Source organism: Taudactylus pleione, unplaced genomic scaffold (assembly GCF_031769625.1).
Source record: "Taudactylus pleione unplaced genomic scaffold, aTauple2 ptg000557l, whole genome shotgun sequence".
NCBI lineage: Eukaryota > Metazoa > Chordata > Amphibia > Anura > Myobatrachidae > Taudactylus > Taudactylus pleione.
This window is the reverse complement of record NW_028284959.1, coordinates 423,936-447,552: the sequence shown is the minus strand read 5'-3', so window position 1 is coordinate 447,552 and position 23,617 is coordinate 423,936. Positions and strand designations below refer to the sequence as shown.

Genomic DNA, 23,617 nt, shown 5'->3' with positions numbered 1-23,617 from the left:
TGTGGTAAGCAGTGTCAGACTTACTTACTGCTGGGCAGCACATTGCCTGACACCTGTGTATTTCTGTATATATTTTACATGTGCTTACTGTCTCTATCAATTTGATTGCGCTAAATGTTTTTTTGGACGGCATTAGTCATTGTAATGTAATATATTTGGTATATAAATGTATGTGTAGAATGAAATGCGCATTATATTTCCAGTGAGCTATTCTGGGTGGTGCGGGAATGCCCACGTGGCTGGCAGCGCTACAGAACTCTGCATTATGTGCTCTGCATGGCAGGTTCCTTGCAGCGCATGCACCTTGGAGTCGGTACGCCAGTACCTAAAAACGGGAACGTGAGTGAGAGCTATGGGAAAATGCTTAACCTATGTTCTACCCAACCTGTAAACTATTCCTATGTAAATTATCAAGTCAATCGATTCAAAGGTTTGGCCGTGATTGAGTAACAAACATACAATGTTTCATTTGTATATATATTAGTAGGGAATAGGATACAGTATATGTATCATTTTATGTAATATGTGCATTCTATAATGAAATACTCAGTAAGAAGGAAGGTAATTCCTATTATTTGAAAAACAGAAGTCACTTTTCTATCTGTTATGGTTCATGTTGAGTGGCAGGTACTGTACATTTGGCACTGACCGGTAGTGTGGTGACTTTTATGGACATGGAGAGTTTGATTTGGGGAAACTGTGTGAAATAAACTGAAACAATATAATATGAGCGATTATATGCACAGAGGAATCCAGCAACGCATTTTGGGTCATAGTAACGTAGGGTATTTTTTCTGCAAAACGTTTTAACCCAGACATATTACAAAGTTGACAGATGGTCTTTAAATAGTGTCCTTATACGTGTTGCTACAGTATGCTATGTAATCATATTGAAACCCCTTTTACTTACGTCAATGAATCTGGAAAATCTAATTGAAAATATCAGCAAATGCAAATGAGGGAAAAAATGTCAAACAACATTCAAACTTCATATACTGTACGTTTCTTCCAGCATATAAAATATCTGCACTTGGGGTACATGCCATAAATAAATCATATGTACAGTAAAACTAAATGCTAATGCAAATATATATATATATATATATATATATCTCCAGTCCTGTATTGTGTATGGATAGTATTTGTTTTAGCTTTTGCATTACTAAAACCTAAATTACAGTGTTGGACATACAGTAATGTGCAAAAGGATAAAACTGTACAACTACAGTATATGACTGTACAAAATACTGTGTGTGGGGACGTGTGGGGTAAAACGCAGGAATTAGTAGCGTGAAGTCACGTGCAGTAAGGAGATGTGTGTTTTGGTTGTATTCAGAGTTTTATCTTCCCTTACTAAGAAACGCTGCAGTATAATGTGTCTTAGTCTTCTGGCCACAGTGGACTAAAGTGGAAAAGTTTTCCATGAATTGTGTCATTATTATCCGCAACAACCAGATCCTCCCTGAATTGGAAACTGGGTCAATATTGTCTGAGAATCCCGCTGCCGTTTTCCAGCTCAGTCACCAGGAACCACGCGGGTCACTGAGCGTGTCTATATTAATAAGACGTCCTGGTGATATTTGGATATTTCGCACATTCATTGGACCCTTTTTTTTAATACAGATGTGTCCTACACCTTATAGACCCATCCTTTCTGCACCATATGGCGCAAATCACATGCCGCTACATAGATGCTCCGTCACGGGTAGTGATTTCTGGACTTTTGTGCTTTATTCTGACTTAAGCATCTTATTCTCGTCATTGTCACATACAAAGTTGCTTATAGTGATCTGGGCACTCAGAGGTATTTTTTGTTGCACAAGCATTAGCACAATGATGCGTGGCACAATTATATTGGAAGTCAGTCTTTTGCTTTTTTTTTACCCAGGTTGGCCTCTGAGTCGCACAGCAGCTGCACGCAGTGCCAGGACCAGCAAATAATTTTGTATAAAAATGTGTGTGACAGGATGCATGGCGCCATTTATTCTCACAGTCAGTGGCATGGCGAGTAGGGCTCAGTCAGTGGCATGGCGAGTAGGGCTATATGGCGAGTAAGGCTATATGGCGAGTAGGGCTATATGGCAAGTAGGGCTATATGGCGAGTAGGGCTATATGGCGAGTAAGGCTATATGGCGAGTAGGGCTATATGGCGAGTAGGGCTATATGGCAAGTTATTTTATATTTAGGAATATTTTTAAAATGTATAATTAAAAGGTATGTTTTATAGGACTACTATAGGTGACATATCAGCCCTGTTACCAATAAATCTATAAATTAAATTAATCTAGAATAAAATTCATATAGATAGAAGTCTAATGGCATTATTTACTCATGTTAAAGCCCTACATTTAAAAGGGCAATGCTTTTAATAGCAAAACACAACACTTTTTTGTATACTAGCTTTACATCTAGTTTACTAATTTAACTAATCTACTTTCTTACTCAAGTATTATAGACCAAGCACCAGCTCTAGAGATGTCGGAGTAAGGTAGAACAGTCACCAGCTCCCGGACAATGGTGATTCGCTGTCCACAGTCCAAGGAGACAAAACATGCAAGGAGGCAAATCAATAACAGGAACTAGGAGGAAATATTTGGCAGCATCGCTACAGAAACCTCTTCCACCCAGTCCTACTGCAGTGCCAGCAGGAGGTGCATAACACCGAGCCAGCCAAGAGAAGAAGGGCTCGTGGTCCTAAAAGATACAACCTCCAAGGGATCCAATGCAGCGGTCCCTGGCACAGAAGCGGAGGTGTGAGACACTGCAAGAATCAAAACTAGAATTGCAGCACAAAGGGACAAATTACTAGAACCCATGTTGAGTTGGTTGGTGGATGACTGCATTGGAGGGGACAGTGGACCATAGGGCCCAGAAACTTGTGGACATGGAGGTTTGATCCTGGAAGAGCAACTTTAAATTAAGGGTTGGCCTGTAAAGAAGTCGTCACTGGGAGATTCTTTCCAAGCAATAGTGCCAGAAATATCAGATTTAGAGCTCGTTATTGACCAGGTTCATAGAAACCCTAAAGTAGAATTAATCTCTCGCCACCTATGTCTGATGACATCATCGCCAGGATGCAGTATTTTCAAACAAAGTAACAAATTGTGGAAGCTGCAAAAGGCAGAGACCAAGGCACACGGGTGGCAGAGTATACGGATACACAAACATTTACAGATAGGTCTACAGAAACCCAACAAGAAGCTGCTACATGAAGACTACAAGGACAATCCATGGGTACTCCCTGCAGTACCTGCCAAATAAACTGAGCAATAAAACCTGATGATACACTTCCTCATCTGGAGATGTAATTCAGCACTTTGCCAAATGGGGTTTAGCACAGAGTTTCCTGCTAAGGAAAAACCTGGAGGACGAAGTGAAACCTTAATAGTGGCGATATAGAAAACGTAAGTGAAGGGATTTTGATAGGTTTGCAATCACAGTTGTAGAAGAAGCGGTGGAACGACATATCAATGTATATATGACCACTGGTTCCCCAGTAAACAATTAAAGAGAAATGGGCATCTTTCCCCTATGACAAAGGAGGAACCTCGCTGCCATGGATCTCCTCCAATAGATGTCCGATAAGTATACCGTATACATATACATAAATAGCCATTTCAGCCAAACATTTACTTAGGTTGTTTGGATGATAAATTCAACTTATAGACAAACTGAATGGAAGAAGTGGGGTCACAATTTGTGCCATTTTCTCATTAACACTAACTAAGACTTTATACGGGACAAACATTGACCAAGACCATGAAACTTCTTGGGCATAATCCAGCGTCTACCTTATATGACATTGTACTAAGGGGGAGCATGATACATGTACATATGTTCCTGCTTTCTCTGTATGTTTAATTGCTGGCTAAGTGAACAGCTTTGTCTTTTCTCTTCAGTTGTCTTAGTGCTGGTTTATCCTGTTATAAAGTACATGTACATTTCTGCTAATTCACATTGCTCCCTCACAAACATGAGACTCAACCTTTCCTCATGGGCTGTGAAAGGCTCCCATAGTCCATTCAGAGGTCCTCCGCCCAGGAAAGAGCCCTCCGCCCAGGAAAGAGCCCTCCTCCCAGGAAAGAGTCCTCCACCCAGGAAAGAGTCCTCTACCCAGGAAAGAGCCCTCCACCCAGGAAAGAGCCCTCCGCCCAGGAAAGAGCCCTCCGCCCAGGAAAGAGCCCTCCGCCCAGGAAAGAGACACTTCAGCTAAAATGCGATATGTTATGTATTCAAGAATCTGAAGCTTCCAAAATTTCCCATCAGAAGTTACGAATTGTTGCTTCGGCATTTGGCCCCTACAAAGAAGTAATGTGTTGTAATTATAATCGGAAGTACACGATAGACGGCACAAGGACTATAACAGTAAATGACAATGTCTACATGCCATATACAGACTAGTTGCTCTTCTTGGGAAAGGCGGGGAATACAATAGGTCATTTATTGCACTTCGGGGATGTGAATAAAGTGATGAGAATAAGACAATTCAGCAATGAGAAATTTGATCTATTCAGATGATCTTGAGGAAATAAGATGTCTCCAGACCAATGACAAAGATGGTTCCTCCTTCTCTTCTATGCACCTTTCCTATTCTAGATTAACCAATAGCTGGTAAGAAGTATATAATAGACGCACATATCACATATTAGTTGATCCAATCATGCCCCGATCTCAATATTTATCAGAGAGGTCCTGAGAGATCTGCAAATGTGTTTACTCAACCTCTAATCTAATCTAATCTAAATCTGACATGAGTTTTCATTTTAGACTTTTTTGTAATGGAATTCTCTATTATCATCTAAAGGAGTGTGGTATATTTTGTCAACATTCATAATGTCATAATGTTGCCATGAGCATGTTAAATGGTCATTAAGTTGACATACTAGGCATCGTTTAGGATTCTCTGGGGTTTCAGCACACAAGCGCTTCAATGTACCCACTTTGGTGTCGGGAGGTGCTGGACACACGAGCTGCCCAGGGCTTTTGTGCCCAGCGCTAACCTAAGAAACAGGTGTCTGTTGTTCTAAGATTATATATGGTATAAATGGAACAAGGAGCGTCATATGTTTAAAACACCGTGTTTAATATTAATAATACGAGTCACAGCGCTATTGTATATTCACTTATTGTAAAAGTGGAAATCGTCCTGATTAGTAGTTGTGGCTGGTATTAGGTGAGGTCAGATGGCTCCGTCATGGTGCCTCTTTCCGTATGGCAAGATATGCCTACGTCTCCCTATAACCAAATAACACTCAACGAACTGGTGTGGATAGTTGTTCAGCACAAAAGAGTCAGTTATTTAAAATAAATAAATGAATACTGTACACTTAGTAATAGGTGTAATATTGTCTATCAATTAAAGTAGCACTAAAATTAACGAAATCTACTGGTTTAGACTATAACCCTCTGGCTGGTGTGATGTTTTGTACATTTATGTTCTTGTCTTTACTGTATATTGCAGTATGATGAACATTTTACACTAAACACTTAAGGCGACTGAAGGTCAAAATCGATGGGATCAAGTATTTGGGGATCATTTTTGAAACACTAAATTGCCAGATAATGACCCCATTGGTTACGGTTGGTATATTGTTGGGCATCTTCCTTGTTTTGGGGAAATCAATTACGTGGGTTCCGCCCACCCTACAGGTCACATGGAGGATTGAGAGATAAGAGACTGCCTCCTGCTGGACACCATTACGCCGATCCACGTGCAATTGCGGAAAACCAAGAATTTATGCTGCCATTTTGTACTTTGCAATTCACAAATGAGGGGGGCAAGATGTATTTTTATGGTTTAAAAGAATAACTGTCCTGGAATATGGTCTTCAGCCCCCAGTAACAGGACACATTTTGTGGGTTTCCGCAGAGGTGGAATAATTAACATTTGACACAATTTACCTGTGCTCCTGTGAGAAGATCCAGAAAACATGCCCTGCAAGTGGGTATGAGAACAAGTGACTAGGAATGTGACAGAAGGACACGAGCCGGCAGGATGGGGAACTGCAGGACCTCAGGTCAGGATATATTGGAAATAACTTAAGGTTAAACAACAGGATATTGCTCAGTGAAATCTCATCTTTGCTATATAACTATGCACAGGAGACGCTCAGCGCCCACTTACCAATAACCTGATCCCCTACACCGGGCACAGAATGGAAAACCTGCACAGCGCAGACACCGACCTTCCACGTGAAAACTCCATGTGACAACATCCCACAGACAGAGCTGTAACTAGACTTTTTGGTGCCCTGTGCAGAGCATTGCCCCCCCCCCTATTTTTAAAACAGACACATAAGACGCGCCACCGAAAAAGGGCCATGGCCTCATGGGGAAGGGCCAGGGAAGAGATAGTGGAGGCCAGGAGATGCTGGGGATAAATAGGGACATAATATAGTGCACCTGAGAGAGGGCCATGGCCTCATGGGGAAGGGCCAGGGAAGAGATAGGGGAGGCCAGGAGATGCTGGGGATAAATAGGGACATAATATAGTGCACCTGAGAGAGGGCCATGGCCTCATGGGGAAGGGCCAGGGAAGAGATAGGGGAGGCCAGGAGATGCTGGGGATAAATAGGGACATAATATAGTGCACCTGAGAGGGCCATGGCCTCATGGGGAAGGGCCAGGGAAGAGATAGGGGAGGCCAGGAGATGCTGGGGATAAATAGGGACATAATATAGTGCACCTGAGAGAGGGCCCTGGCCTCATGGGGAAGGGCCAGGGAAGAGATAGGGGAGGCCAGGAGATGCTGGGGATAAATAGGGACATAATATAGTGCACCTGAGAGAGGGCCATGGCCTCATGGGGAAGAGATAGGGGAGGCCAGGAGATGCTGGGGATAAATAGGGATATAATATAGTGCACCTGAGAGAGGGCCATGGCCTCATGGGGAAGGGCCAGGGAAGAGATAGGGGAGGCCAGGAGATGCTGGGGATAAATAGGGACATAATATAGTGCACCTGAGAGAGGGCCATGGCCTCATGGGGAAGGGCCAGGGAAGAGATAGGGGAGGCCAGGAGATGCTGGGGATAAATAGGGACATAATATAGTGCACCTGAGAGAGGGCCATGGCCTCATGGGGAAGGGCCAGGGAAGAGATAGGGGAGGCCAGGAGATGCTGAGGATAAATAGGGACATAATATAGTGCACCTGAGAGAGGGCCATGGCCTCATGGGGAAGAGATAGGGGAGGCCAGGAGATGCTGGGGATAAATAGGGATATAATATAGTGCACCTGAGAGAGGGCCATGGCCTCATGGGGAAGGCCAGGGAAGAGATAGGGGAGGCCAGGAGATGCTGGGGATAAATAGGGACATAATATAGTGCACCTGAGAGAGGACCATGGCCTCATGAGGAAGGGCCAGGGGATAGGAGAGGCCAGGAGATGCTGGGGATAAATAGGGACATAATATAGTGCACCTGAGAGAGGGCCATGGCCTCATGGGGAAGGGCCAGGGAAGAGATAGGGGAGGCCAGGAGATGCTGGGGATAAATAGGGACATAATATAGTGCACCTAAGAGAGGGCCATGGCCTCATGGGAAGGGTCAGGGAAGAGATAGGGGAGGCCAGGAGATGCTGGGGATAAATAGGGACATAATATAGTGCACCTAAGAGAGGGCCATGGCCTCATGGGAAGGGTCAGGGAAGAGATAGGGGAGGCCAGGAGATGCTGGGGATAAATAGGGACATAATGTAGTGCACCTGAGAGAGGGCCATGGCCTCATGGGGAAGGGCCAGGGAAGAGATAGGGGAGGCCAGGAGATGCTGGGGATAAATAGGGACATAATATAGTGCACCTGAGAGAGGGCCATGGCCTCATGGGGAAGGGCCAGGGAAGAGATAGGGGAGGCCAAGAGATGCTGGGGATAAAAGAAGTGAGAATAATAATAAAAAGTTGACAGGCCCAAACAGCGTCCCCTGCCCTGCGGTGCCCTGTGCCATGGCACTGGTCGCACCACCCTAGTTACGGTCCTGCCCACAGATGTTGCTAATTCAATATAGTTTTCTCTTTTTCAATACAGTTCTACAGACCATTTACTTACTGTATCAGCCACCAGACCCATGAACGCAGCGGGCAGTGCCATATATGCGTATTCCTCTATGACATATATATATGTGTATTCCTCTATGACAAGCCCAATCCTCTCGATCTTATACATACAGCGGGGAATTCAATTAGCTGCGATAAGCCCGAAACTGGCGATAAAGGGTTTTTTTCCTAAAAAGTTATTGGGAAAAAGTTATCGGGCATTTCAATTTCTCAGTTTTGCGCATGCGAATGGCGCATCGCGGTTATCACCAGTCATTTATCAAGGCCCCAGGAGCAGGTGAAAAATCTTCAAAACCCCCAATTGTAGGTAAAAATGTCAGGACTTGGGACCTCATTCAGAGCAGCTCGCAAAAAGCGAGCACTCGCTCTGAATGAGGGCGGCCGCTTTTCTTTTGAAAGGTGGCCTCCTAGCCGCTCACTAAGCTGTGGGTTACCACCCACAGCTTTAGCGAGTTACTAGGTGATGGTCGTGATGGTCTAGACCATTGGTGCTTGCGACGAGACCCTTGCGGTAGGGACGCCTCCATTTGTCCGGCCACCCCGCCTATAAAACGGGGCGAGCTGTCGATCAACATCGACAGCCGCCCCTTTTGTAGCGAGACCCGGAACGAGTGCATTTGTCACTCGCTCCGGGGCTTGCGCACGCGCAGTGCGAGTGCTACGCGTGCGCAGGCCCTCACCATCGACCCGCTTGCGAGCGGGTCTGTATGAGGTCCTTTGTTCAGAACCACTGGGACACCCTCCTTAATTACTAATTAGGCAAAAATAATTTGTTAGTTTTGGGCCAATAATGACATGTCAGTTTTGGGGTGAAAAAAAAAAAGTGCTGGAAAATGGGTTTAAAAGTAGTGAGACAGGTTTATTCGGGGGCTACATGGATGGGACAGGTGTGTTTTTAAAAATTTTTTCAAATGTCCTAAAATGACACAAAAATAAACTTACACCCATTTTAGTATACCCCTAATTTAACTACAGCATTTATTTTGGCTTTCTATAATTTTTCCACTGTTTTACAAAACTGCTTATAACAGCCATGTTACACAATGGGCCGAAGTCAATTCAATGCGAAGACGAATAGCCGCGAGAGGGAGCTCCTGCAGCTATTCAATTAACCGCGCTGTTTGGGCGGATAAAGGATTTCTTCTCGCACTCCCCTGGGGATTCGAGGAGAAATCTGACAACAGTGCCGCGCGGCCGGTACTTTAGTTGGAGAATGCTGGTACTCACGCCTAAGCACCAAGGTTAAGTTGCAACAACTGGCATTCTCTGACTTAACCAATTGCCGACCAGGCGTACAGCGCGGTGTATTGAATAGCTGCGGGTGCTCCCTCCCGCGGCTATTCATCTTCGCATTGAACTGAATTCAGCCCAATGTAAGAACACCAAACCCTTTGATTATGATCTCTAATACTTCTATACTATTACCCTATATTAGTTGACCTTTTTTTCGGGTACAGGCAGATATCCTATTTTTACGTCGATCACCGCCACCAGTAAAACTTATTGGGAGAATGTGTTTTTGCCGGTTTTGGAGTAGGACTGCTCGAAAAACGGGAGCGCGTATACATGCGATAAGGATTTCCTACCAGCGAATATATATATATATATATATATAATTAAATTCCCCCACAGTATATAATTGATGATATTCTATAGCCTGTACTTGACGAGAAAGAATTTTTTTTTGTTTGTTTTTTTAATACATCAATTTTTTTTTTCTTTTTAGCATTAATAATACATTCTACAGAGACCGTGTACAGGAGAAGAAGAAAACATTTTGAACTGTATCCTTTGGTGGCGTCTTCTTGAATTATGAAACATTGAAAAATAACTGACAGTCTCACCATCAACAAAAAGGGGCTTATTCATGATGAGACATCAGACAATTTCAGGAGGTGGCGTTGGCAGATTCAGGAACCAAATTTAAAAATGGAATCAATCCTCTATTATGAAAATTAGATATAATCGGATGGGGTGACTGAGCCAATGAAATAACTCGCTTACCATGTGGTCAGTGAGATCATACTGCTGTTATGCTGGGTGTTCTATTTAACCTTCCTCTGGATAAACAGAATTACAATATAGTATTAGGTTGAACTGTATAGACTTGTGTCATTTCATAGCCTCACTAACGGTGTACCCCTACAAGTACTGCCCTGGATGAAACGCATTAGAATTGTCTAGGATAGTGGTTCCCAAACTGTGCGCCCTGGCTCCCTGGGGTGCTGCGGCAATGTCACTGCGAGAGACATGGAGGGGCAAAGGGAGAGACATGGAGGAGGGCAAAGGGAGAGACATGGAGGAGGGCAAAGGGAGAGACATGGAGGGGGCAAATGGAGAGACATGGAGGAGGGCAAAGGGAGAGACATGGAGGGGCAAAGGGAGAGACATGGAAGGGGCAAAGGGAGAGACATGGAGGGGGGCAAAGGGAGAGACATGGAGGAGGGCAAAGGGAGAGACATGGAGGAGGGCAAAGGGAGAGACATGGAGGGGGCAAAGGGAGAGACATGGAGGGGCAAAGGGAGAGACATGGAGGAGGCAAAGGGAGAGACATGGAGGAGGTCAAAGGGAGAGACATGGAGGGGGCAAAGGGAGAGACATGGAGGGGGGCAAAGGGATAGACATGGAGGAGGCAAAGGGAGAGACATGGAGGGGGCAAAGAGAGAGACATGGAGGGGGCAAAGGGAGAGACATGGAGGGGCAAAGGGAGAGACATGGATGGGGCAAAGGGAGAGACATGGAGGGGGCAAAGGGAGAGACATGGAGGAGGCAAAGGGAGAGACATGGAGAGGGCAAAGGAGAGACATGGAGGGCAAAGGGAGAGATATGGAGGAGGGCAAAGGGAGAGACATGGAGGAGGGCAAAGGGAGAGACATGGAGGAGGGCAAAGGGAGAGACATAGAGGGGGCAAAGGGAGAGAAATGGAGGGGCAAAGAGAGAGACATGGAGGGGCAAAGGGAGAGACATGGAGGAGGGCAAAGGGAGAGACATGGAGGAGGGCAAAGGGAGAGACATGGAGGAGGGCAAAGGGAGAGACATGGAGGGGGCAAAGGGAGAGACATGGAGGAGGCAAAGGGAGAGACATGGAGGAGGGCAAAGGGAAAGACATGGAGGAGGGCAAAGGGAGAGACATGGAGGGGGGCAAAGGGAGAGACATGGAGGAGGCAAAGGGAGAGACATGGAGGAGGCAAAGAGAGAGACATGGAGGGGGCAAAGGGAGAGACATGGAGGGGCAAAGGGAGAGACATGGGGGGACAAAGGGAGAGACATGGAGGAGGGCAAAGGGAGAGACATGGAGGAGGGCAAAGGGAGAGACATGGAGGAGGGCAAAGGGAGAGACAGAGGAGGGCAAAGGGAGAGAAATGGAGGGGCAAAGGGAGAGACATGGAGGGGGCAAAGGGAGAGACATGGAGCGGGCAAAGGGAGAGACATGGAGGAGGGCAAAGGGAGAGACATGGAGGGGCAAAGGGAGAGACATGGAGGGCAAAGGGAGAGACATGGAGGAGGGCAAAGGGAGAGACATGGAGGAGGGCAAAGGAGAGACATGGAGGGGGGCAAAGGAGAGACATGGAGGAGGGCAAAGGAAAGACATGGAGGTGGGCAAAGAGAGAGACATGGAGGAGGGCAAAGGGAGAGACATGGAGGTGGGCAAAGGGAGAGACATGAAAGAGGGCAAAGGGAGAGACATGGAGGTGGGCAAAAGGAGAGACATGGAGGCGGCAAAGGGTTAGGGTTATAAATACTTATGAGTTTGGCTTAGGGGTGGCGTGAAAAAATAATGGAGACCCTAAGGGTGCCTCGAACTGAGAAAGTTTGGGAACTACTGGTCTAGTAGGTGAATCTGTGCACCTGGATACTAGTGTCCAGGTAAGAGTTGGTAATCTTATTTATTGTGAGTACATTACTTATTCTTATATTTGATGATGCTCCGATTTACATAAATATTTTTGTAGGTGCTTGGAGGAACATATTCCAGTCGCATACTGGAGGTCATCATAAGTATGTAATAATATTTAAGGAAGAGATTAATTTAATTGGGTTCAGATAACTACGTACAGTAGATATTTATATCCTTTCCGGTACGAAGCCATGCACTACTGCGCTTTATATTGTAAAACGCGTTAATCACTGTGTGAACTCCAAAGTGCCTGCAAATCCCCCAGTATGACACTTGATGAACACAGATATATTATTTCTATCTGACACATGTCTCTGTAAACTAGGAACAATATTTGATGGGAAATGAAAAGTACAGATTTCAAAAGTCAAACAAAAAAAAAAAGTTTTAATACTGTATCTTAGCAAGAACATTTTAACAAAGTTATACTTTAACTTAATATAGTACAACAGAGAAACCATACTTAAAAGTTTCCATTATCTAACACTCTACCGTAAGTTCATTTCTCTTAAAAGACCAAATTGTTGAGCCAAGCGCCGAAAGGCCTTAATCTCGCTCTCCGCCAGGATGGGGCGTCCGTCTCGTTCTTCATTTGACATCTAACGAAAGAATAGTTTGTACAGCATTGTATTTTTCTTAAAAAAATTTACACACATTTCTTTCCAAAATGTAATATATATACTGAATATCCGCTTCAGTAAACAAAGCTAAATTTATAAACACAATTATACTGTTCAGTGATGAGTGGTATCTGAGAGAAACAATTCCAGATTCAGCCACTAGGGGAGCTGGTAAGAACTTGAGTATGGAATAATTTTTTGTGTTGTAGTTGGATAATAAAATGTATTCCTGGTTAAAAAAGCAAAACAAAAACATCCAGGTGGGAGGAGGGGTGTGGTTGTAGTAGATGTGCTTAAAATGTCAATTTCTCTTCTATTTTGGGAGCTATGATCTAGGTGTCATTGCGGGGTGGTCTTGTAGGAACGTCTTGCAGGAAATCTCTCCGTATTATCAGTATGACAGCGCAGTTGTTGATGCAGCAACTGCGGAAACAGCTCGGAAAAGTCCTCCACGTTTCATGCTTCAATTCACGATCCGTCTTTTCATACTGAAGGCAGCGAAGGCTGGGAGCGTCCATTCTGGTGAACAGCATAATCTCCGACCTCATCTTCAGTACATAATCGGAGGTTTTATGTACGTCCTGTTTTCTACAAAAAGCACAAAAAAAACCAAAATATATAAAAACACATTTATGCAATTTGCCAGTGAAGCAAAAACTCAAATCAATATTCATTGTGACGTTGGTTTCAATGTCCATTTTCTGCCTGTATTGATCGTAGATGTACCCAGTGCTCCACAACTACTAAAAACACTACGGAGACGTCATGCGCACAATGATTAATTCCTTTCATTTTTGCAATGTAGCACTTTGCCTGTAACGATACGAGCCGGACTATTTGCTATGTGGATGACGCCTGTTTCCCAAGGAAATCTAGCAATGATTGATACACAGTTTGCATTAAAACTGGGAAGAAACGCAGTGTATACATTCTGTTACCGCCAAGAACAAGAAGTCACCGACACAGCGTCAAGACATTAATAATACAGAAATCAATACATTAAAATCCATAGATTGGGTTTTAGTTTTGGCACGTTACCGTATAATACAGTGCTTGTTCCTCTGTTAGAGTTTAGTCCTGTAGTTTTCAGCTAACTTGCTACCAAGAACTCTCTAGGTTTACTTTACCCATCACTTGATAATGATATAATTTCTAATTTATACACGGCTGTAACCATGAGCTCAGGTTAGACTGAATCATTTCCATGTATTTATAAAGAGAGTTGCAATGGGGGAGTTAAAGGAAGAAAGTGGATGATACATTTTTAATTAAAATATACTGAAAAGGACAATTTAAATCATGGGTCTTCAAACCTTGACCCTCCAGCTGCTGTGGAACTACAGATCCCAGAATGCCCTGCCACAGTTTTAGCATGCTGTTATATCAAAATTGTGGCAGGGCATGCTGGGATGTGTAGTTCCACAGCAGCTGGAGGGCCAAAGGTTGAAGACCCCTGATTTAAATTGCACAGAATAATATTATGTATTATGTATATTGGCCATGCCCTGAACCATATATTTGGTTCCTCCCCGAGGTAGTACGCCTTCTCCCCCCCCTTTCCCTCCCCCAAAAAATAAGTCAAAGGACAAAAACAGTATTCTTCTGTAGGGCACTCACTGATTAGTTGTCAGGAGGAAGTGCAGAGTGATACATAATCCAATCACCCTGGTTCTTCCTGCAGCCACTGTACTAGTATCACTGTGGGTAATAGCGTGAGAAGGGTGGTGAGGAGTTTCCCTCTCTCGCTCTGGCAGTCTTTGTTACTCCGCAGGGGAAAGAACAGGTGACTGTTGTATGTATTGCACTAAGCTTCCTCCTGCAGTCACTGTACTAGTATCACTGTGAGTAATAGCGTGAGAAGGGTGGTGAGGAGTTTCCCTCTCTCTCTCTCTAGCAGTCTTTGTTACTCCGCAGGTGGAAGAACAGGTGACTGTTATATGTATTGCACTAAGCTTGCTCCTGCAGTCACTGTACTAGTATCACTGTGGGTAATAGCGTGAGAAGGGTGGTGAGGAGTTTCCCTCTCTCTCGCTCTGGCAGTCTTTGTTACTCCGCAGGTGGAAGAACAGGTGACTGTTGTATGTATTGCACTGAGCTTCCTCCTGCAGTCACTGTACTAGTATCACTGTGGGTAATAGCGTGAGAAGGGTGGTGAGGAGTTTCCCTCTCTCTCTCTGGCAGTCTTTGTTACTCCGCAGGTGGAAGAACAGGTGACTGTTGTATGTATTGCACTAAGCTTCCTCCTGCAGTCACTGTACTAGTATCACTGTGGGTAATAGCGTGAGAAGGGTGGTGAGGAGTTTCCCTCTCCCTCTCTAGCAGTCTTTGTTACTCCGCAGGTGGAAGAACAGGTGACTGTTATATGTATTGCACTAAGCTTCCTCCTGCAGTCACTGTACTAGTATCACTGTGGGTAATAGCGTGAGAAGGGTGGTGAGGAGTTTCCCTCTCTCTCTCTGGCAGTCTTTGTTACTCCGCAGGTGGAAGAACAGGTGACTGTTATATGTATTGCACTGAGCTTCCTCCTGCAGTCACTGTACTAGTATCACTGTGAGTAATAGTGTGAGAAGGGTGGTGAGGAGTTTCCCTCTCCCTCTCTAGCAGTCTTTGTTACTCCGCAGGTGGAAGAATAGGTGACTGTTGTATGTATTGCACTGAGCTTCTTCCTGCAGTCACTGTACTAGTATCACTGTGAGTAATAGCGTGAGAAGGGTGGTGAGGAGTTTCCCTCTCTCTCTCTGGCAGTCTTTGTTACTCCGCAGGTGGAAGAACAGGTGACTGTTGTATGTATTGCACTGAGCTTCCTCCTGCAGTCACTGTACTAGTATCACTGTGGGTAATAGCGTGAGAAGGGTGGTGAGGAGTTTCCCTCTCCCTCTCTAGCAGTCTTTGTTACTCCGCAGGTGGAAGAACAGGTGACTGTTATATGTATTGCACTAAGCTTCCTCCTGCAGTCACTGTACTAGTATCACTGTGGGTAATAGCGTGAGAAGGGTGGTGAGGAGTTTCCCTCTCTCTCGCTCTGGCAGTCTTTGTTAACCCGCAGGTGGAAGAACAGGTGACTGTTGTATGTATTGCACTGAGCTTCCTCCTGCAGTCACTGTACTAGTATCACTGTGGGTAATAGCGTGAGAAGGGTGGTGAGGAGTTTCCCTCTCCCTCTCTAGCAGTCTTTGTTACTCCGCAGGTGGAAGAACAGGTGACTGTTATATGTATTGCACTGAGCTTCCTCCTGCAGTCATAGACTGTCACTACAGAAGGTAGACATCCCATTTCCCACACAGCTGATATAAATGTATGTGCAGGCAGTGGCGTAACTACAGCCCCGCAGACCCCTCGGTGGCTTGGGGGCGTGGTGGCTGCAGATTCTATGCGGACTAGACGTTCGCATGAAATCTGCTGAAAACGGCCCTCCCAAAGTGGCCGCCGCCTAGGAGGAGTACTACTGGGGCACTGTATAAGGACTTGTCTAGCTATCCGAGAGGGGGGTGGAGGGTGCAAGGTTGAAGAAGTTCCTACGGTGCCAAGAAACCTTGCACCGGCCCTGCACCCAGGGGCTCCCGCACGCGCTGTACTGTGCCGAGGAGACGGAGGTGTACAGCCACTTCCTGCTATCTGACAGGTACTCATACTGGCTCTCTCTCTCTCCTCTTCCTCGGGGCTGTCAGAGACCGGTGGGAGGAGCCGATGGGTCTGCAGTGGCCACAACTTGACGCCCCCCACACACAGGCCACTCAGGATGCTGGATGTGTACCAGATGCTGCTGTGTGCAGGCTGCAATGCTCTGTCTCTGTGTACTGGAGCAATGCTCTGCTTTTGTGCTCTGTCTGTGTACGGGAGGGATGATCTGTGCAGGATGCTCGTTATGGTGATGATGATTGGTGCTCTGTGATACACGGTGTACTGAACATATAAATGCAGTGTGAGGGATGCTGGCAGTATAGGATGCTATATACGACTGGGAGCGGTGCCCTGTGACTAGGAGCGGTGCCCTGTGACTAGGAGTGGTGCTCTGTGACTAGCAGGGATGCTCTGTGACTAGGAGCGGTGCTCTGTGACTAGCAGGGATGCTCTGTGAATTCAAAGTAGCACTGGCGCCCCCATTTATATACACTCCCAAATAAATATATTTTATACCCCTGGCAACGAGCGTAAAACCCCTGGCAATGAGCATGGAGCCCCTGGCAACGGGTATGGCACACCTGACAACAAGCATGAAACCCAGAGACCCTGTGTATCTAGCATGAAACCCCTGGTAATGAGCATAAAACCCCTGACAACGAGCATGAGACCCCTGACGAGCAGGTAATTTAAAAGTAATTAGAAGCCTTACTGTGGGGTATAAAATTGTGTCAGGGGGCAAATATGTGACACTTTGGTAATAGGCATTACAGTGTGTGGCATATTGTGTAATGGGCATTATGGTGTATGGAATAATGTGTAAGGGGCATTACGGTGTGTGGCATAATGTGTAAGGGACATTACTACAAGGAGGAAAAATACTGTAAGCTGTCTAGGGGGGGGGTGGGGGCACATTTTTAACTCTTGCACTGGGAGCCAAATTGAGTATAATGGCCCTGTAATTATTTTAGCAAAATGCCGTGGTGGGGGGGGCGCCAGAAACATTTTTGGCAGGGGGGAGCAATATTTATAGTTATTCCACTGTGTGCAGGATGTCACAACTGCCTGTAACATGTAATACAGCAGCTCAGCCTGGTCCTTTAGGGCCAGATACAGAACAGGCGGCAATCCGTTATCTGCTGTCTGTAACCCTGAAATAAAATGACAGCTGCAAATCAATCAACAAAAACAAAAAGAGATTTATGAGGTATAAGAGGAGACATTAAATTGGATTTATGCCTGTGAGCCCACAAAGAGCAGAGGTGATATCCAGGACCAGAGAATTTAGTTTTTTTGCTACTAAAAGTAAATGTAATATTTATTTATTAGAAGGCTTGTCCTGTATACCCTCCGTCCTGTATACCCTCTGTCCTGTATACCCTCCGTCCTGTATACTCTCTGTCCTGTATACCCTCTGTCCTGTATACTCTCCGTCCTGTATACTCTCCGTCCTGTATACCCTCCGTCCTGTATACCCTCCGTCCTGTATACCCTCCGTCCTGTATACTCTCAGTCCTGTATACCCTCCGTCCTGTATACTCTCCGTCCTGTATACTCTCCGTCCTGTATACCCTCCGTCCTGTATACCCTCCGTCCTGTATACCCTCCGTCCTGTATACCCTCCGTCCTGTATACTCTCAGTCCTGTATACCCTCCGTCCTGTATACCCTCCGTCCTGTATACTCTCCGTCCTGTATACCCTCCGTCCTGTATACCCTCCGTCCTGTATACCCTCCGTTCTGTATACCCTCCGTCCTGTATACCCTCCGTCCTGTATACCCTCCGTCCTGTATACCCTCCGGTCTGTATACCCTCCGGTCTGTATACCCTCCGTCCTGTATACCCTCAGTCCTGTATACCCTCAGTCCTGTATACTCTCCGTCCTGTATACCCTCTGTCCTGTATACCCTCCGTCCTGTATACCCTCCGTCCTGTATACCCTCTGTCCTGTATACCCTCCGTCCTGTATACCCTCCGTCCTGTATACCCTCCGTCCTGTATACCCTCCGTCCCTGTTGTGACAGTGGGTAGGGATGAGTAGGGATCATTGCTGTAAAGGGTGGAATGAGATTTACTCACTCATACTGTGGCTTTAGTCGCGCTAAACGGTCCCTCTCCTTTGTACGTGTGTAAAACCAATTCCCGTGAGGTTAATGTCGCCGCCCAGTATCTCTGCTACACCGTCAGCTGCTTTCTGCGGGTTCTGGGATGCGTATGAGACGCAAAATGCAAAGAAAAATACTGCACGCTGCTCCTCTCAGAGCCGGGCGGCGTATAGACGTCGGGTGTATGACTAGATCTGTATATGGTAATATTGTCACTTCCCATTGTTACAGGAACAATGAAGACAATACTGTAGGTGCTTTAAACCCAGGGAGACAAACCCAAACCTGTGATCCCATTTGCTCCTCTATAACTGTCGGAACATTGTGCAGTTTAGGTCTATGATATCTCTGCCTAAACGTTAGATAATAACCTACAGTACTACATCGCTTTCCTCTTATTTCTGGCTGAATTCTTTGCAGAGCTCCCGAGAGGAGATCATACGGAGCCTATTTAACCCTTGTCCATGCCGCCTGGGCATCGCGACTTTTATGCGGTAAGATGCACCCTGGCTAAACTACAGTATAATAGTGAACATTTTGCCTATACGGTGACCAATGCGAGTAATTGCAGACTTGTAGCAGCTGCACAAAGTGAAACAAATTAATTTGACATCTAAACTCCCGATATCATCATTTACCACTAAACTAAACGTTTTACGATGGCGTCTCAGCAATGCAGATGTATCCGTTATGTCAGGGATCTTCAACCTTGGCCCTCCAGCTGCTGTGAAACTACATATCCCAGCATGCACTGCCATAGTTTTAGCATGCTGTTATACAAAAAAGGTGGCAGTGCATGCTGGGATGTGTAGTTCCATAGCAGCTGGAGGGCCAAGGTTGAAGAGCCCTGCGTTATGTGATTCCTTAGTGACCTAGGGCCTGATTCAGTAACGATCACAGACGCAATCACAGCAGCAAAGTCACACGGAACGCAGCTGCAATAGTATGCTAATGGTCGCCAAAGCTCAGCTGGCATAAAGACGCCCACTCATATGCATCCGATGTCGCTATTGTGCCTAAACATCGGTACCATCGACATACATCGGGCAGTCATGCAGCATTTACAACAGGTCTGACCAGCTTCAGACGCTGCAAGTCTCCTCGCACGCAGAGAGCTCTCATGAAACGGCGTTTAAACGGACAGAAGTTCCTGCGTTCTTCCCACCAGCCCCCTTTACCACCCCCAAACACTGATAGTCTGTTACTTGCTTTGCGATGATTCCTCTGTGCGTTCGTAGTCGCAGTGCGATCGCTGTGAGATTTAGATGCATGCACGATAATAAAGAATCGGTCGATGTGCGTTCGTAATCGCACAGGGCCCCAGAGCAGGACAGAGCTGCAATCGGTCACATTAAAGGAACTTTTACTAACGTAACCAAGTGGAAGCTGCTGAGGTAATGACAGTAATGGCGCCAGGCCTATATTTAGCTGTACAGAGGAGTTTAGCTGCCGTAATCGCTATAAGTGCGGACGGTGGCTGATAAATGCCTGTGATGTAAAACTCCCAATGAACTGTGAGCATAAGGCACAGCTTAGTCCGTTGCTTTTCCTCCAGCACAGACGAGGTTAACCCCTGTCATACCACAGTGAAAACGATAATCATCCCGTGTAGTAATGTGGACATCAATTCTGTCCCTAGCTTTACATATGCGCCAATTGAGAACGTCGCAGCGACACAGATCCGATATTGACCCTCTAAGTGGCACCGATCCTTGGAGCCATTTCAAACTTTGCCACATTTTTAATTTCAAAATGCATTTCAGCCATAACACGAGTGATTTATCATTTAGCGCTGGCTGTCAGAGTAACTCGTAGATAAAAGCGAAAACATCTGGAAGCATAAACAAAAGCGCACAGTGGCTGAATTTTAATCCAAAGCCGGCGCGCTCGCTTCATTAGGGGCAGGAAGCAGCTAATTAGGAGCTGAAAAGCTGAGCTCCTGCATTTGGGGAGCCAAGGAAAGATGATCTAACATGTATTCTGGGCATCAACACCAAGAAAGAGCAGGAAGATGACAGAAGAATACATCTCCAGAGGAACGCCCGGGAGCCTGGGAACCGCTCAGCCGACCGGGAAACACAGCAATATTTATCCAGAGAGGGCGATATGGGGCAATGTGATTTCCTAATGACAGGGCTTACAGAACGCCGAATTACTGAATGCTTTTCACATGACTCTATTGATACCGCTAATTATGTAGCATCTGATGCAATGTCTCACTGGGTACAATAAATAATGTGTATATATATATATACTGTATATCTATCTATAGTCTTATTATAGGCTTATTCTGTGCATTTTTCATTACTTGCTCAGATAGCCTTGATCCCTGCGCTACCACCTCACATTTTATAAATACAATGATATATTTAACAAGCATCCAGTTAATTAGATTTGTGTCAGCCACTTGACCCTACCCAACCGCCGGGCATGACCCCTCGTCTGTGATGGGGCGCCCCCCGGTTGCTCTCGCTTCTTTCTACCTTCAAATTAGCCAATCAGATCCCCTCAAGGTCTCCTCCGCTCTCCAGTTACAACACCTCCTGTATATCACACGTCACTGAGGTCACCCTGCCCGGTTGGCCTTAGGATTGGGAATCCGATCGGCAAAAAAGCCTTGCGACAGCCAAAACAGGTGAAGGAGGAGGAGACCGGCCTTTCGACACCTCTGACGCATGCGCGTGAAGAACGATGGCTGGTGGATTTTTTTATTTTTTTTTTGCAATTCAAAATTATATTTTCTGCAAAAATCTACAACTAATCAGAAACAATGATTACAATACATTGTCAATTGTGGCCCATTACGGGGTGATACCATAAGGTTTATTTATTATAAGTCTACCTGCCAAGTGCAAGGATTGTGTTGGTTGTTGGGAACAGTCATCCTCCCTCTCCAGGTAATTATAAATATATTTGAAACATTGGGCCTGATTCAGACCCACTCGCAAGCGGCTGTCCGCTTGCAAGTGGGTCGATGTTGTGCACTGCGCATGCGCACGACGGCGGGAGCTCCGTCGTGCGCATGTGCCAGACGCGACGAGCGAAGGACTTTCCTTCGCTCGTTGTGTCTGATCAAAGGGGGCGTGCTGTCGATGTTGATTGACAGCACGCCCCCTTTGGAGGGCGTGCCTCACTGACGGGGGCGTTCCCAAGGGAACGCCTCCCGTCAGAAGCCAGCCCACTGACATCACTAGTGATGTCAGTGGGAGTGATTTTGGCTCTGATAGAGCCAAAATCACTCCGAGCCTTGCGGTTGAAAAACTCAACCGCAGGCTCCGGCTCGCAGCGGCGATGGTCGCGATGGTCAAGACCATCGCGGCCATCAAACTGCACGCTCGTATAGGCTGTGGGTGGTGACCCACAGCTATACGAGCGTCCAGGAGGACGCTCCACAATTATGGAGGGCGGCCCTCATTCAGAGCGTGCGCTCTGCTCAGAGCATACGGCTCTGAATGAGGGCCATTGTTCCCCTTTTATCCCTCACAATGTACCAATGAGAGCGAATCACCTACTGCTCAGTGCATAGTGTACAAGGTAACACAGAGATAGGGCTATTTATTATTTTGGGAATATATTTTCACTTTGAAACATTGGTGCATTAAGACATTGATTTATTCTAGGAATAAATCATTTATTACAATGGTTCTGCTGTGATATCGGCAGCCCCTGATAGCCAGCCAGGTGTACTGCACCAGGGTCGGCAGAACCAATTCTCTCCCTGGCGCTACCTCGTCCCGTATTATCGTTGGTGGAAAGTGAGTGTTACTATAATGATTCCTAAATAATAATTTTAATTCCCTGGTCTTCAATGGTGCAAATATGTCTAATTGTATCCAACAGCACACTTGATGAAAATGAATGCTTAAGTCAAATATTTAGCATTATGTATTCAAGACTACGCCAGGCTAATCTCATAATCTGAAGGCAGGGTTTTATCATGCTGTGCAAAATACATGTAAATATGCTTACTCCCAAAGCACCAAATGTTCCTTTATGATCAGTAATGAAATACTTCTTATATATCGGTGCAATCTTGTACACAACTTGTACCCGCTCATCTGCAGTCAGAAGGGTAATATACATAATGTGTTACCTCTCGACATGTGATTACGCCCACTGTGATGTGACCACACCCACTATGATGTGACCACACCCACTATGATGAAGCCTCACCCACTATGATGTGATCACACCCACTATGGTGGAGCCACACCCACTATGATGTGATCACGCCCACTATGGTGGAGCCACGCCCCAGTCCCCGTCCCAAACTCCTAAAGGTCGAGTGGTGTGATCCATGTTAGTATGACATTAACACATATAAGATAAATGTATACGAGTGCTAAAGAAATCATTCTCCTAATCTGGAAAATTGAGGACTGGAATCATTTAATGCCTCATGCCTCAAAAATGTCACACGTTCCTAGCGCATGGATAGGAGGCATTCTTATGGGTATTGGCTTGGCCCACCAAAAAAGTCTTCCTCCATTACTGTATGTGTGGGTGACTGCAAAGCAAGGCGCTGGCTGGTACTATTAAGGTCAGTGAGGTATTCCCCAGTAATACCACTGAGACTTGTTAGCACATAGGGTGGGTTACATAAAATCTAATAGGGGGCTGGACGATTGCCTCTATGACTTCATCTAAAACACACATTAAACAAAGCATAATGCTCGTTCACGGCCTTGTGTGTAACCAGAACCTCCGAACTATGGGCCTGATTCAGAGCCGGACGCTATTTACGGTCGCTCGTTCAGAAAATAGGGGTGGCTATTCAAATGAACCGTTCGCTCTTTGCGGTCTGTTCACGCCTCTATGTCTGAACGAGCGAACAAAACTTGCGGTCGTATTTTGAAAAAATATGCCCCCTGGCCGCTCGCATCCTACGTCATGTCCGCTATTTATTAGATTAATCGAGTACATCGACCAGGGTATGAACTGCTCGCTATTCTTGTGGTTGGTTTTTGCTACCACAATTTTGCGAGCAGTTCTGGCTATAAAATAACCCAGTGACGTGGTCAATAACGCTGCTGTATTAATTATGCACACCCTTAAAACGCCCGTTTTGACCTTTAAGCACGCCTGCGTTCTGATCTCCACTCCCCGTTTTCAAGCACCTTCCCCTGTTACCACCCACATACGCCTCCTCCTGTCACTCATATTAGCAGGCATTCGCTATTTTGCGAGCACACGATTTTCGGCCGCACTGACTGGTTCGCGCATGAGTATTACGATCCGTACGTATGCGCAGTTGGGCAAACATCGCTCGGAGCGAACGAGCGGCCGCTTACGAGCGGCTCTGAATCAGTCTCTATGTTTCAAA

The 23,617-nt window shown here is 45.8% G+C and overlaps 1 protein-coding gene across 1 annotated transcript in view; it reads right to left on the bottom strand.

Moving 5' to 3' along the window:
• Positions 1-12,347: 12,347 nt before the first annotated feature.
• The window catches only part of LOC148481864 (dachshund homolog 2-like), a 324,209-nt gene continuing 312,939 nt past the window's right edge, over positions 12,348-23,617 (bottom strand). The window contains exon 13 of the mRNA XM_088452903.1: positions 12,348-13,156. Within this exon, the coding sequence (XP_088309029.1) occupies positions 13,119-13,156 (38 nt within the window). The 3' untranslated portion in view covers positions 12,348-13,118. The remainder of the gene's footprint in view (positions 13,157-23,617) is intronic.